The sequence below is a fragment of the Gadus macrocephalus genome, chromosome 1, assembly GCF_031168955.1.
Source record: "Gadus macrocephalus chromosome 1, ASM3116895v1".
Lineage (NCBI taxonomy): Eukaryota > Metazoa > Chordata > Actinopteri > Gadiformes > Gadidae > Gadus > Gadus macrocephalus.
Window position 1 is genome coordinate 22,307,631 of NC_082382.1, and position 15,000 is coordinate 22,322,630.

The window sequence follows — 15,000 nt, forward strand, 5'->3', positions numbered from 1 at the left end:
TGTTCATGTTATGCTCATGGTATGTTCATGTTATGGGCATGGTATGGTCATGTGATGGTCATGTTATGGTTATGGTATAGTCATGTTATGGTCATGTGATGGTTATGTTATGGTGTTGTTATTTTCCTGTCATGCTCATGTATGTTCATGTTATGGTGTTGTTTTGGTCATGTTATGGTGTTGTTATGGTCATGTTATGGTCATGTTAAGGTCATATGATGGTGTTGTGATGGTGTTTTGACAGGGGCGTATGTGGTGGCGTAGGGTCATGTGATGGTGCTGGGATGGTCATGTGATGGTGTGTGATGGTGTTGTTGCAGGGGCGTGTGTGGTGGTGTTAGGGTCAAGTGATGGTGTTGTGATGGTCATGTGATGGTGTTGTGATGGTCATGTGACGGTGTTGTGATGGTCATGTGATGGTGTTGTGATGGTCATGTGATGGTGTTGTGATGTTCATGTGATGGTGGTGTTCTGGTCATGTGATGGTGTTGTGATGGTCATGTGACGGTGTTGTGATGGTCATGTGACGGTGTTGTGATGGTCATGTGATGGTGTTGTGATGGTCATGTGATGGTGTTGTGATGGTCATGTGATGGTGTTGTGATGTTCATGTGATGGTGGTGTTCTGGTCATGTGATGGTGTTGTGATGGTCATGTGACGGTGTTGTGACGGTGCTGTTCCAGGGGCGTATGTGGTGGTGTTTCGGCTGCTACTTCTGCCTGCCCGTCCTCTTCACGCTGCTCTGCCAGCTCGCCACCTGCAACGTCAGCAGCGACTCGAGCTCCGCCCAGAAACAGCGTAGCCATGACGACCAGTCGGCCCATCAGTCGCGGGAGCAGCACACGGCCGCAGAGCGGAAGCTGAGCTGCACGGTGCTGGCGCTGGCCGTGGTGTACGCCGTGTGCGTTCTGCCAGAACACGTGTGTAACATCACGCTGGCGTACACAGAGATCAGCCTATCACAGGACACCCTGGCCCTCATGGCCCTCCTACATCACTTCCTGCTCTTCTTCAAGTCCTCCGTCACGCCCGTACTGCTGCTGTGCCTGTGCAAGGTAATACTACACAATACTACACAATACTACTACACAACACTACACAATACTACTACACGTTACTACTACACAACTCTACAACACAACCCTACTATACAATACTACTACCGAACACTACACAATACTACTACACAGTACTACACAATACTATAACACTTCACTACTACACAATACTACTACAACACAACACTACTACACAATACTACTGAACAACTATACACAATACTACTACACAGTACTACACAACACTACTACACAGTCCTACACAATATTACGACACAACTCTACAACACAACACAACCCTACTATACAATACTACTACTGAACACTACACAATACTACTACACAGTACTACACAATATTATAACACTTCACTACTACACAATACTACTACACAACACTACAACACAACACTACTACACAATACTACTAAACAACTATACACAATACTACTACACAGTACTACACAACGCTACAACACAACAATACTACACAATACTACTACACAACACTACACAATACTACTACACGTTACTACTACACAACTCTACAACACAACCCTACTATACAATACTACTACCGAACACTACACAATACTACTACACGGTACTACACAACACTATAACACTTCACTACTACACAACGCTACAACACAACACTACTACACAATACTACTAAACAACTATACACAATACTACTACACGGTACTACACAACACTATAACACTTCACTACTACACAATACTACTACACAACGCGACAACACAACACTACTACACAATGCTACTAAACAACTATACACAATACTACTACACAGTACTACACAACACTACTACACACTACTACACAATACTACTACACAATACTTCTACGCAATAGTACTACACAACAATCCTACACAATCCTACCATGCAATACTACTACACAACACTCCTACACAATAATACTTCACAGTGCTACTTCCCAACAGTACTACACAACACTAAAACACAATATTACTAAACACCACTACACAGCTACACAATACTACTAAACAATGCTACACAGCACCACACAATACTACTATCTGTCTGTCTGTCTGTCTGTCTGTCTGTCTGTCTGTCTGTCTGTCTGTCTGTCTGTCTGTCTGTCTGTCTGTCTGTCTATCTGTCTGTCTGCAGGCTCTGGGCCAGGCCTTCATGGACTGCTGCTGCTGCTGTTGTCAGGAGTGTCAGCCAATCAACTCGCAGGGCTCACCAGGCTCTGCCCACATCAAGCTGAAGACAGCCAATGAGGTGGCCTCGTCTGCCATCTTCTTTGAAAAGGCTAAAGATTCATCAGCTATCCTATCTATCTCCAGCTAGACCAGTCTCTCTCTCTCTCTCTCTCTCTCTCTCTCTCTCTTTCCCTTTCTCTCGCTCTCTCACTCTCCTCTCTCTCTCTCTCTCTCTCTCTCTCTCTCTCTCTCTCTCTCTCTCTCTCTCTCTCTCTCTCTCTCTCTCTCTCTCTCTCTCTCTCTCTCTCTCTCTCTCTCTCTCTCAGAGTTTTAGCTCTTACTTCTCTAAAGTACTTCCTGTTTCCTGTGGGGAAGAGGTTTATCTTCGTCCAACACATCCAGTTGCACATACACCACAAACCCATCTCCCTGTCACCCTGTCACCCCATCACCCCATCACCCCATCACCCCATCACCCCATCACTCTTTTCCTGGCCCCTCTCCGCGCTGTGAACCCAGGTTGGTTAGCCCTGTCTCACTGTTGTTGTTGTTGGCCTCTGATCCTGGAGTCTGTGCAGCAGCTGGAGATAAAGATCACACACAGGAACCTGACAACCAGTCGGGGCAAGCATGATCCTGCAGAACGCAGGGCTGCTACGTCAGGGCTGCTTCATCAGGGCTGCTCCGTCAGGCTGATGGAGCTGATAAATGCTGTAAATACACCTGCTGCTAACTGTTAGGCTAGGAGGCTTTAGCTAGCTAGCTTGTCCTCCATTAAATAGCTAATCAGCATATTCCTAATAACATTAAAGTCAGAGACAATGCTAACCTCAGCTATTACCATATTTGTGGTGGAGTCGTCTGCTAATATATGTGTGTGTGTATATATATATATATATATATATATATATATACACACACACAAACATGCACAAACATACGTGTAGAGTTAAAGTCAAGTAAAATGGTAAACGACAATGAAAATTACATATTTAAGTTTGGATATTTTTGCCTCACTGTGTTTTGTCTCAGAAGGTCACATGGTACGATCCAACCAATCACGTGTAGTGCTGTTACTTTATCAATAAAGGTTTGTAATTGAAACTGTGTGTTCTGTACGTGCTTTCTTTAATAGGTCATGTTTCAGCCCCAGGTTTAGTACTAACGGCACATGTCTCCCTCATTAGCCTCTAGTGGCCAGAGCTGTAGCTGCAGCTTATAAAATAATTAACCACACTACTGACAACTGACAATACTCCTACTTTTTTTTTGGTGGAGTAAATAACTAAAGAAGAAACGTTTTTTATATTGGCTAAATAAATGTATTAGTGATTTAAATGTACACCACTAATAATCTACAGATATAGAGTTAGTCTCCAGACCAGCTTCAGCGCATATTAATGACCCAACACTACACTACCGTCACCCTGGCAACCATATATTCACACTCACGCCCACAGGCGCTCGCACACACACACACACACACACACACACACACACACACACACACACACACACACACGCACACACACACACACACACACACACACACACACACACACACACACACACACACACACACACACACACATTTCTATTCAGAGAAGTAATTTCTCCTATCAAAGCCCTCTTCCTTTTTCAGTTACATTGGCAACCAGGCTAGACAGACTGAGATACAGAGAGATAGATAGACAGGCAGAGAGACAGGCCGAGAGATAGACAGGCAGACAGACAGACAGAGAGGAGAGAGGTGGGTACGTTCGTCTCATTAGCACTTCTCATACACACACACACTCACAGTCAAACACACACACACGCACACACACAAACACACACACACACACACACACACACACACACACACACACACACACACACACACACACACACACACACACACACACACACACACACACACACACACACACACACACACACACAGAAGCAGAAGCAGAGCATGAGACCCAGCACGCTAACACAACGGTTGTGGGTTTGATTCCCGCGCTCCACAAGAGGTAAACTTAGTCAATTCTCAAATTAAACAAATATATCAGTCTGGAGATTTACAATTAAGTGATCAATATTAACTCTTTACCTGTGAACGATGTCATCTGCAGGTTATAAGTAATGTAGCCTACTAATTAGTATTAATGTAAAAGTAAATTACGTATCATTTGTATTGATGTAAAAGTTGCATTAATTATCACTAAATTAGAATTAATAACTTAGTATTCATTTCTAGGTGATAAACATTAGTTTATTAAACTGTGCGTACACAATAGTATTAATTAGTATTAAGTGTATCAACATTACTTAGTATCAATGTATAAATATTAAGTATTAGCATTATTGTAAGTGTTGGTTTGTCACTATTGATTTATAGTTCAAGTAGTTCATGAATATTCATGAGTTCATCAGACCAATTAAACCATCTTCTTCTCAGGCCAGATCCTGTCATCCAATCAGGTGCCCTTCGTGTGTTCACACAAGGGTTGTGTGTGTGTGTGTGTGTGTGTGTGTGTGTGTGTGTGTGTGTGTGTGTGTGTGTGTGTGTGTGTGTGTGTGTGTGTGTGTGTGTGTGTGTGTGTGCAAAAAGGGAGGAGAAAGAGGCAGAAAACGGAAAGAGAGAGAGAGAGAGAGAGAGAGAGAGAGAGAGAGAGAGAGAGAGAGAGAGGGAGAGAGCATTGCTCAGTGAACACAAACTAATCTGACCTGAATGTCTCATAGCACTTAAAACAGACACTCACGCACACACACACACACACACACACACACACACACACACACACACACACACACACACACACACACACACACACACACACACACACACACACACACACACAGCTTGGAGGACAATGTAGGTTTTGTTGAGTTAGAAAAGTGATGAGGATGGGGAGGTGTGTATATGTGTGTCTGGGGGGGGTGGGGGGGGAGTTGTGTGTGTGTGTGTGTGTGGGGGGGGGGGGGGGGGGGACGTTAGTTGTCATGACAGCAAAGGGCCGACCGAAAGCTAGGCTAGTTCAGGGACACACAGACACAGGGACCACCTTGTTACATAGACAGGAAGTACCGAGCATGCTCCTTTGTTTCCCTGAGCCCATTGACACACACACACCCAAACACACACACACACACACACACACACACACACCCAAACACACACGCACACACACCCTAACACACGCACACACACACACACCACACACACATTAGTTCTACATTAGCTCTACATACCCTCTACATTTGCTCATTAGCCCTACATTAGCTCAACATCAGTTCTACATATTAGCTCTACATTAGCTCCACATTAGTAGCATATTAGCTTTACATTAGCTCTGCATTAGCTCTAGGGCCTACATTAGTAGTAATTATTCGACTTTTTTCAGAATTAACAGTTTAATTTCATACCCGCTTCATATATTTTCAGGTCTTTCCGTTGAAGCTAGAGCGTGATGACGTCACCCGCTCTAGCCCAATGTGGCTATAACAAAAGCTAACCATTTCGGATGTTGCAGAGCCTAACGATGTCAATATTTAACTGAGAAACACAATCTTAAACGGTTACGGTATTTCTTGTTTCACTTTCGCTAAAATGATTAATGGATGGAAACATAATTATTCAATATCGGGCGTTTGTGTGTGGGGATCTTCGTTTGTATGACTAGCGGCTAGATGCTTTCTACATATCCGATGTACTTCCGGTAGATGCTAAAATCTTTTTTCATGTCATGCTATCTACACAAAAGATATATATGAAAGAGACTCCAAGGATTCCAACGGTAACTAGATGTGAAAGAATAACGCCAATAACACACTTTTGGTTGCTTTTGATGACTTGGGAGTAACCCCACATACACCATTTCAAACTTTATCAGAACAGCTCAGCTATTCTATATTTTATCTCAAATGTATTCAAACGTTATCACTTTTGCTATATATTTGCTCTTCACTTCCAACCATTTTACATTTATTAAATAGTGTGCTTGGTTGACATTGTTTACTCCAGACTTCTTTCACTCGATTTAAGAAATTCAACATCTGTTTACCTCTTATACTATGTGGCAGTACTAAAAAAAATTCAACCTCATTTACAGCGCTCACCGCATTTTCTAGTTCTACATGTCAGTGTTTCCCCCAGGAAATGTCTTGGTCGAGGCGGGGGCGCCTTAACCATACAGTGCTGTGGGAAACACTGTATTTGCCCTACATCAATTCTACATTAGTTCTATACTTGCAATATGATTGAACGTGTGAGGCTGTTGGAACTTGAGAGACTTGTCTATTAATACACAAGGTTATTACGCATTCTCTTAATTATGTTCCTACCGTTCCTACCGGATTAGATGATAGCATAGCGCTGGCCTAGTGTCCCCCTGGCCTGGCCTCGCCCTCCCCCCGCCCCCCATAGAGCCCACCTAGACCTGTGATCAGTTGACGGTCCAGGAGGGCAGGCCACACACAGTGGGGGGGGGGTCCCTGTCGGTCCTCAACACGCTCATTAAACCACACACACACAGGAAGTGCCACATCACATGTTCTTCATCATATTTATTAGTATCATAGACAAGCATGTTTCTATTAAAACACATTAACTGAATCAAAACAATCATGTACAAACAGGCTGAAACCGGCTGTGGCTCAGAGCCATGAGGCCGCCCACACCGCCCTGAACCAGTCCTCTGCCTTTAATTATCATTGGTGACGTCATTAGTGTCCGGACCAATTTCAGGGTGGCATTCCAATAGGCCCCGCCCCCTGCTCAAATGGATGCCCCTAGTCCAGCACAATTGGTGCATGAAATAGAGGGCATGTGATGTCATTCTATTAGAATCCAGGCCGACAAGATGGAACCTGATACGATTGGCTGTCTAGGAGGGGGCGGGTCTGGAGACTGGTTGAGGGCAGATCATTGGTCAGTGAATCACATGATGATCTGGAGTAGTAAAACGTCCGTTACACTTCCTTCACAACGTGCTGCTTAAAATCGCTGTCCACAGACCCTCTAGAACTGCATGTTGTAGTTCTGTAGTACCACCGTGGTACTACTGCAGGTTGAAATAATTTGAACATTTTAAACCTTTACTTCAACACCTCTTCCATCAGCATGCAAACTAAACTAAACGCAAGACACAGGCTCCTCCAGACCAGTCCAACAACCACACTCCAGTACAGAACAGTCAAAACCACCAAGCAGTACAATCTAGCTGAAACCAGCAGAAGCCAGTTCAAGCCAGAGCGAAGCCAAAACCCTGTCAAGACAGAGTACTGACGGTACAACGGATCTTCACCCTTTGTTGGACCAAGAGAAGCTCTCCTGGACCTCTTCCTGTTGGACTCCGCTTCTTTTCAGTGATTGGAGATCACTAATAACCAATCAACCAATAGACATCAAGCTGAAGAGCAGATCAGACGCTCCATGCTGGGTCACCAGAGGGCACCAATATACTGTTTCAGACCAGTACAGACAGACTGGTCTGGATCAGTGGAGAATGGTGAAGACCTACAGTTAAACCAGTACAGACCGGCTTGTAACCAGTACAGACCGGTATGTGACCAATAAAAACCGGTTTGTGGCCAGTCCAGACCGGAGTATGACTAATAAAGATCGGTTTGTGACCAGTCCAGACCGGTTTGTGACTAATAAATACCGGTTTGTGACCAGTCCAGACCGGTATGGTCTCCATCTCTTAAAGTATGAGGACTATAAACAGGGCCTTGTATGAAGCTGTGGCGATAATCTGGGATAATAATTACACGCATAACTTAAATAAAGTGTAACGCTAAAAGCCAAACAATCCTGTGATGGCTGTAGCAGGGGGCTAGCTCACTAGCTAGCTGAATGCTAAGGCAATGGAGTTGAGCGGGTGCTAGCACGGCTGGGCAATGCTGGGCAACCATCAGGTCTTAAGTTTAACTCTGCGGAGAAGCCCTGGACTCAAATCACATGACCCACCTGGTCCAATCAGCTAACAGCTCAAACTAGAAAACACTGAATTCTGGGATATATAGTCCAGAGTCGTCTTTCATGGTAAAACAATAAAAAAAAAAACAATAAAAAAGCATAAGAAATAAAGCTTATTACAGAAATATAAACAGAATGAGAAATATTTTCCAGTTAAAGTACCACTTCCTTAAATCTGGAGAGAGCACATGATCTCACAATATGAAGGTTATTAACATTATTATTATTATCATCATCATCATTATCTTACAAAACAAAACCAACAGTGCAATAAAAAGATTTAACACCGCCCTCATCCTCATGGGGGGGACGGACAGACAGACAGACGGAGGACTGGGGGACGGGTGGAGGGACAGAGCAGAGGAGGGGTGGGTGGGGGGAGAGGGGTGGAGTTAGGCGGTAGAAGCAGACAGAGTGGTCAATGTGTGTGTGTGTGTGTGTGTGGGAGGGAGAGGGGCGTGGCTATGTTGGTCACACAGGTGGGCGTGGCTATTTCAGGAACTCCTCTTGGTTCTAGAATGTTGGATCAGCCACTGGAGAGTGATGTCTAGAGAAGAGGGAGAAAGAGGGAGAATATTCAGTGTGTGGGTACAGTTGTATACGTAGAGGTCGCCCTGGCATGCTTTTGAGCGTTTACCTGTGTGTGTGTAGCCTATTAGCTTAGAAACATGTTATCATGCGTCACGTTAGCCAGCGTCATGCTAGCATGTTAGCTCTGTTCTGTCCGTTTAAAGATGTTACAAAAAGATGTTAACTAGCCTAACCAACTCTTAATCAGCCTAACCAACTCTTAACCAACCGCTTCTTCGTAATAGCTGTTTACATTCCACCGGATGCTAACGCTGGCATAGCTTTAGGCTCCCTGCGCAATAGTTAAAAATCATAACAGAGTATCATGTTAGCGAGCGTCATGGTAGCGAGCATCATGTTAGAGAGTGTCATGTTAGCGAGTGTCATGTTAGCGAGTGTCGTGCTAGCAAGCGTCATGTTAGCAAGCGTCAGGCTAGCAAGCGTCAGGTTAGCGAGCATCAGGTTACCGAGCGTCATTTTGCGAGCGTCAAGTCGGTTAGCGTCATGTTGGCAAGTGTCATGTTGTTGAGTGTCATGTAGCGTGTGAATGCATCTCACCGATGTTGTCTTTCTCCTTGCAGGAGATGGAGTAACAGCAGATCTCCCGGTCCTGAATGGCTGACAGGTTCCTGACACACAAGATAATAACGTGAATATATAGTTTATATCATATTAGGGCTGTCCCCGACTCAGAATTTTCTGAGTCGAATCAGATCTGCCTTTTCAGTCTGTTAGCCAGCGTCATGCTAGCATGTTAGCTCTGTTCTGTCCGTTTAAAGATGTTACAATCAGGTTAGGGTAACAACGACCACCAAGGCCTTATTCTTAACCACCGTAACACACTCTTAACTAGCCTAACCGACTCTTAATCAGCCTAACCAACCGCTTCTTCGTAATAGCTGTTTACATTACAGCAGCAACTACGTAGACGTATTAGCACTAGCTCAATCTCGACTCCTTCAGAATTTCGGTGGGTGGTTACGAATAGGGCCCGACCGATTTAATCGGCCGATTATAGCCTTTTTGAAAATAATCAACATCTGCCAAAAAGACGCCGATTACAACCGATTTTATTTATTTTTTTTAAATGTTATTGCGCTTAGTATCCTGCAGATTGCGCTCCTACTCGCCTTGCTAACTAACAACTTTAGCTGGAGTAAAAAAGAGGAGATTGAATTTTACCGTACAACATGAAAGCACGCTCGCTCAGGCAGCTGCGCGCTCACCTCACCAATGTACACAAGACGCGTTGTTTGAGCATGTTGTGCCTGTTTTTCTTTAGGTCCCAGGCCATGTTAATCTGTTATACTGTAGACTCTAACGGTGAGACCATACTGCTCAGCACGCACGTGTTAGTCACTGCTCACGAGCGCAGCACATTGGGAGTTAGTTATTGATTTTACATTTTACATTACACTCATTTTTGACTGTAAATGTATTCTAAAACACTCAAAGGTTCGGCATTCAATTCACATATTCGTCAAGTGTTTTAAGTATATTTAAGGTATCAAAAACTACGTTTTATATGCTTTTTTTTGTTTTGTTTTTAATCGGCAGATTAAATCGTAATCGTAATTTTTCTCTGAAAATAATCGGCATCGGCACTCAAAAATCAATATCGGTCGGGCCCTAGTTACAAACCAACCAAGTGGGCAGGTCCATGAATAATAATTTGACAACGCTACGTAGCAGTGTCCCCTTATCCAGATTGGCTCATTTATCCTCCCTTTTTCCTCTCATTGGCTATTGCATATAGCAGACAAACTGCATGGATTTCAAACTTACCACAGGTCACAAACTTATTCTGACCCATGTTATTGAACAAAGAATAGGAAAAATGTGATTTTAATGGCATGGGATCTTTAATATAACATGATGTAGTTAGTATAACATGACTTACATCCTCTCGATGAGCTCCTTCTCATCCAAAGCTCCCTGAAGGTCTCTCTTATTGCCCAGAACCAGAACCTACAGACAGACAGACAGACAGACATTTATTACTTGTTGATTTACTTCATGGGAAGACGCTGGTTGTTTACAGGTCTGGGAGGTTCTGCCGGCTACAGGACTAACAGGGTATTTAGAGGGTATAACAGGGTAGAAGTAGGACTAAAATGGGTAATAAGGAATAGTAACAGGACTAACAGGGGTAATAAGGACGTCTATAGTAACAGGGGTAATAAGGAGGACTAACGGGGGTAATAAGGAGGACTAACAGGGGTAATAAGGACGTCTATAGTAACAGGGGTAATAAGGACGTCTATAGTAACAGGACTAACGGGGGTAATAAGGAGGACTAACGGGGGTAATAAGGAGGACTAACGGGGGTAATAAGGAGGACTAACGGGGGTAATAAGGAGGACTAACGGGGGTAATAAGGAGGACTAACGGGGGTAATAAGGAGGACTATAGTAACAGGACTTACAGGGATGCCCTGGAGCTGGGGTTTGTCCAGCAGGTTGTGGAGCTCGTTCTTGGACGCTTCGATCTTCTCTGGGTCCGCAGCGTCCACCATGTAGCTGTGGACCAACACAGACCAGTGAGGTTGGGTGGTATGTGAGGAGCAGGGTGGGGTTGGGTGGTGTGTGAGGACCAGGCGGGGGGTTAGGTGGCGTCGTTGAGCATGGGCAGTGTCGCAGGCCAGCCTATCAAAACCTCTGTATCGGTTTGTTTGTGGGCACTACTTGTGAAGACGATCTGCGGGGCGGTTAATTTGGCTTATTTGTCTTGGACCGAACAAAGACACAGCTATGGAGCTGAGAAATACCGCAGCGGAACATTGTGGTTGACTGTACCACCTGGGGTGTCCAATTTTTAATATTTGCTTTTGATTTATGTTGTGTTATCCAACCCCTGTCAGTTTACCCATATGCCCTGGAGTCATGCGAGTCGAGGAGAGGCATTACAGGATAATCATCTGCCTCATGCCTCCAGGTAAACAACTCCTTCATCTGCCTCAAGCCTCCAGGTAAACAATGAATTCCCTCAAGCCTTCAGTGTCTGGATACAGTAAATAGTCTCCACTGTCCCATACACAGTACTTCATAAAATGAGCTGCAACGACGATACAGATCTGGACATAGACCAGGTCAAATATTAACCTGCGGTCTGAGCAAAGTGTGTGGTGGTGTATGAGGACCAGAGTGTATCCTTGGTTTCTGAGGACCAAAGTGACGTGGCGTATGAGGTGTATTACTTACACGATAGCACTGACACCACGACAGTAGCGCTCCCACATGCTCCTGAAGCGGGGCTGACCTCCGATATCCCACAGCTAGAGAGAGAGAGAGAGAGAGAGAGAGAGAGAGAGAGAGAGAATACATATCACTTAATCCCTGAGAGAGTGCAAGAGCAAGAGCTACTATACACATAACTTCATCTTATAATTGGAGAGAGATCCCAGATGAGCTTAATTTAGAAACACACTGATGGTCACATAGATTTATTGATATGACCATGCAGCCATTCACATTAGGGAGTGGTACCACCAACCTTTATGGTCACGTTGCCCTTGGTGATCTTCCTCATGTTGAAGCCCACGGTGGGAATCATGTCTTCACTGAACTGACCAGACTGGGGAGAGAAAACAGCATTTATTATTATTGGCATTATTAGGATTTCAAACCAAACCGTCTAACTGCTGGAGACAAAAATAATCAAAACCAAGAACCATCTTGTTAACGCAAAGTCTCCACGGCGGAATCCTGTAATCAGATTACTCATGAATCTACTGGACGTCTCGGACCCGACGGAGTGTTTGAGGAGAGCAAGTTACGACGGTGTGTCTCGCTCCGATGAGCACCGAGGTGTGTGTGTACGGTAGATATCTTCACACAAATCGACCTCGCGGTTATTAGGAAATCACCAATTCATCACATTAACGTCTTTACGTTTCTTCGTGTGTCTCCCAACTAGCTTCTAATTATCGCTCAGGACTTCCTCAGGTTAGGAGAGGAAGCCTTCATAACATGAGATCATCCGAGGGCCCTCGGAGGTCTTCTCCTGGCCGGGACCTCAGGACTAGCCCTTAGAGGAGTCTACTGGATCATTAGGAGGTCTCGGGTTCAAATGTTAAATAAGCGCGTCCACGTGGACCTGTCACGGAGGTGACAGGTCGGTCCTTAGACGACCGCCCCCTGTCTTCAATCAATACAACCACGCGACATGACGTCTGTTGCTAACGCCTCTCCATCCGGGGAGCCAGATGTGAGGAGACGTGACAGGTCCGCCTTCCTGCCCGCATCAACAATGGAGCAGCTGGTTAGCACGTAGCACAACAAGCAACCGGACACCCACCGCGATCACGTTGACGAAGGTGGTCTTCCCGGAGTACTGCAGGCCCACGAGGGTCAGCTCCATCTCCTCCTTCCAGAACAGCGCCTTGAACCAGTCCAGCAGCTTGTTGATCAGCGCGATCATCTCTGGGCCGGATGATGCGGAGCTAGCGGCTAAGTGGCTAGGCTAGGTAGCAAGGTGGCTAGGCTAGAAGGCTAGGTAGCTAGGCTAGGTGCAGCGGAGGGCTGGGAGCTGTCACGGTGACAGCCGGACAGTCAGCGGGCAGCGGGCTGGATCCGGCGGGGAGCGGCGGTCTTCTGGCCCGGGGGAGCAGCAGGAGTATGCGATAGTACACAGTAGTAGTCACTAGTACTTCAACAGTATTTACTAGTATTTGGGTTTTCTGTTGACGCCTTAGGTGTCAGCTGTGCGCCGTCCTTCCTGCTGGGTGGGGTTTGGTTTGGGAGGAGGAGGAGGAGAGACAAGAGGAGCCACGGATTCCTGGAGCTGGACTCTCCAACCCACACCGCCTCCTACTGGACACCAGACACACCGCCTCCTAATGGACTCAATAACACACACTGCCCCCTAGTGAACTCACTAACACACATTGCCCCCTAGTGGACTCACTAAGAGACACCGCCCCTAGTGGACACGAAGAAACACACAGTCCACCGAGACACACAAACCCAGAGTGCCCAGAGTGTGATTAGCCGTTACAAGCCGTTTGGAAAATCTGCCCCTCATGACATCACAAGTGGGCGTGTCATTGGACCTTAAGTTCTAAAGCAAGACGTTGACCACACACACACACACACACACACACACACACACACACACACACACACACACACACACACACACACACACACAAGTCAGGTTTAATTTAAGTCTTCAGCTGTGAGCAGATCCAGGGTGGAGTGACTCGAATTCAACACCAGATGTCGCCCTCCACCCATTTCAATAGATACAATGTACTTTAACACTGTACTTTATCAGTAGCTACAATGATCTTTATCAATAGATAGGCTACAATGAATTTCATCAATCGATACAATTTTCTTTATCAATAGATATAATAAATTTCATCAATAGATACAATGTCCTTTAGCAATAGATACAATTAGAGTTTTCCGGATACCAATACCAGCATCGGAAATTCCTCCGATACATCCGGGTACCGGCGAGTACGCCGTCTAAGTCATTGTGCCGATCCAATGCCGTCACACGACATCAGAGAAAGAACATCACAAACACGTGCAGTGTTATGCTGCGTTCGTTAACGGTGGAAAGTCGGAATGGGAAACTCGTAACTAAACGAATACAAATGTATTATTCGAATTGTGTATTATAAATGTAAATGAACCGACCATAATTTGCTGTCATCGTAAGAGAACCCTTCAATAAGAACAAGGGCTATTGTTAGTTACAATGCTAGATGCTGCCTGTATCGGTACAAACTCTTTATCGGCCGATACCCGGTATCGGAAGGAAAAAAGTGGTATCGTAGCATCTCTAGACACATCGTACTTCATCAGTAGAAACAGGGTCCTCTAGGGGTCTAAGTGCGGCTGATGGTCTTCAGGGTAGGGGTCTAAGTGGTGCTAGATGGTCTTCAGGGTAGGGGTCTAAGTGGGTCTAGATGGTCTTCAGGGTAGGGGTCTAAGTGGGTCTAGATGGTCTTCAGTGTAGGGGTCTAAGTGGGGCTGATGGTCTTCAGGGTAGAGCTCTAAGTGGGTCTAGATGGTCTTCAGGGTCCTCTTGGGCTCTGGGTGGGTCTAGATGGTCTTTAGGGTCCTCTTGGGCTCTAAGTGGGTCTAGGTTGGTCTCCCGGGATCTCCAGGGTTCTCCGGACCCCCAGGGGGGTTCTCCGGACCCCCAGGGGGGTTCTCCATCTGTTCTCCAGGGTTCCTCAGAGGGGGAGCTTCCAGCGTGAGACC

General features: G+C 45.4%; 4 protein-coding genes across 4 annotated transcripts in view; 1 reads left to right on the forward strand and 3 right to left on the reverse strand.

Annotated features, from left to right (window-relative positions):
- The window catches only part of LOC132463987 (plexin A3-like), a 12,913-nt gene extending 12,895 nt beyond the window's left edge, over nt 1-18 (reverse strand). The window contains exon 1 of the mRNA XM_060060131.1: nt 15-18. Within this exon, the coding sequence (XP_059916114.1) occupies nt 15-18 (4 nt within the window). The remainder of the gene's footprint in view (nt 1-14) is intronic.
- A 636-nt stretch (nt 19-654) lies between these two features.
- On the forward strand, nt 655-3,354 carry LOC132463997 (G-protein coupled receptor 37-like 1; the record flags this gene model as incomplete). Its single annotated transcript, XM_060060143.1, has 2 exons — nt 655-1,056; nt 2,216-3,354. Coding segments are annotated over 2 exons (585 nt in total), but the record flags the coding sequence as incomplete, so codon positions are not given.
- Nucleotides 3,355-6,774: 3,420 nt separating this feature from the next.
- LOC132458569 (ADP-ribosylation factor-like protein 8A) lies at nt 6,775-13,520 on the reverse strand. The gene is made up of 7 exons (XM_060052944.1): nt 13,082-13,520; nt 12,278-12,358; nt 11,986-12,059; nt 11,211-11,304; nt 10,686-10,753; nt 9,344-9,414; nt 6,775-8,762 (listed from the first exon to the last, which is right to left on the reverse strand). The coding sequence occupies exons 1-7, from the start codon at nt 13,202-13,204 to the stop codon at nt 8,710-8,712; spliced, it is 564 nt and encodes a 187-aa protein (XP_059908927.1). The 5' UTR covers nt 13,205-13,520; the 3' UTR covers nt 6,775-8,709.
- A 588-nt stretch (nt 13,521-14,108) lies between these two features.
- The window catches only part of LOC132458553 (tyrosine-protein phosphatase non-receptor type 7-like), an 8,740-nt gene continuing 7,848 nt past the window's right edge, over nt 14,109-15,000 (reverse strand). Inside the window, 1 exon segment of the mRNA XM_060052943.1 lies at nt 14,109-15,000. This exon segment is cut by the window's right edge and continues 96 nt beyond it. Within this exon segment, the coding sequence (XP_059908926.1) occupies nt 14,878-15,000 (123 nt within the window). The 3' untranslated portion in view covers nt 14,109-14,877.

Coding starts and splice junctions, on each gene's coding strand:
- LOC132458569 (XM_060052944.1), bottom strand. CDS start 13,204: ATGATCGCGCTGATCAACAAGCTGCTGGACTGGTTCAAGGCGCTGTTC. Junction 12,060..12,277: donor AGGGCAACGTGACCATAAAG/GTTGGTGGTACC, acceptor CTCTCTCTCTAG/CTGTGGGATATCGGAGGTCA. Junction 11,305..11,985: donor CGTGGTGTCAGTGCTATCGT/GTAAGTAATACA, acceptor GTTGGTCCACAG/CTACATGGTGGACGCTGCGG.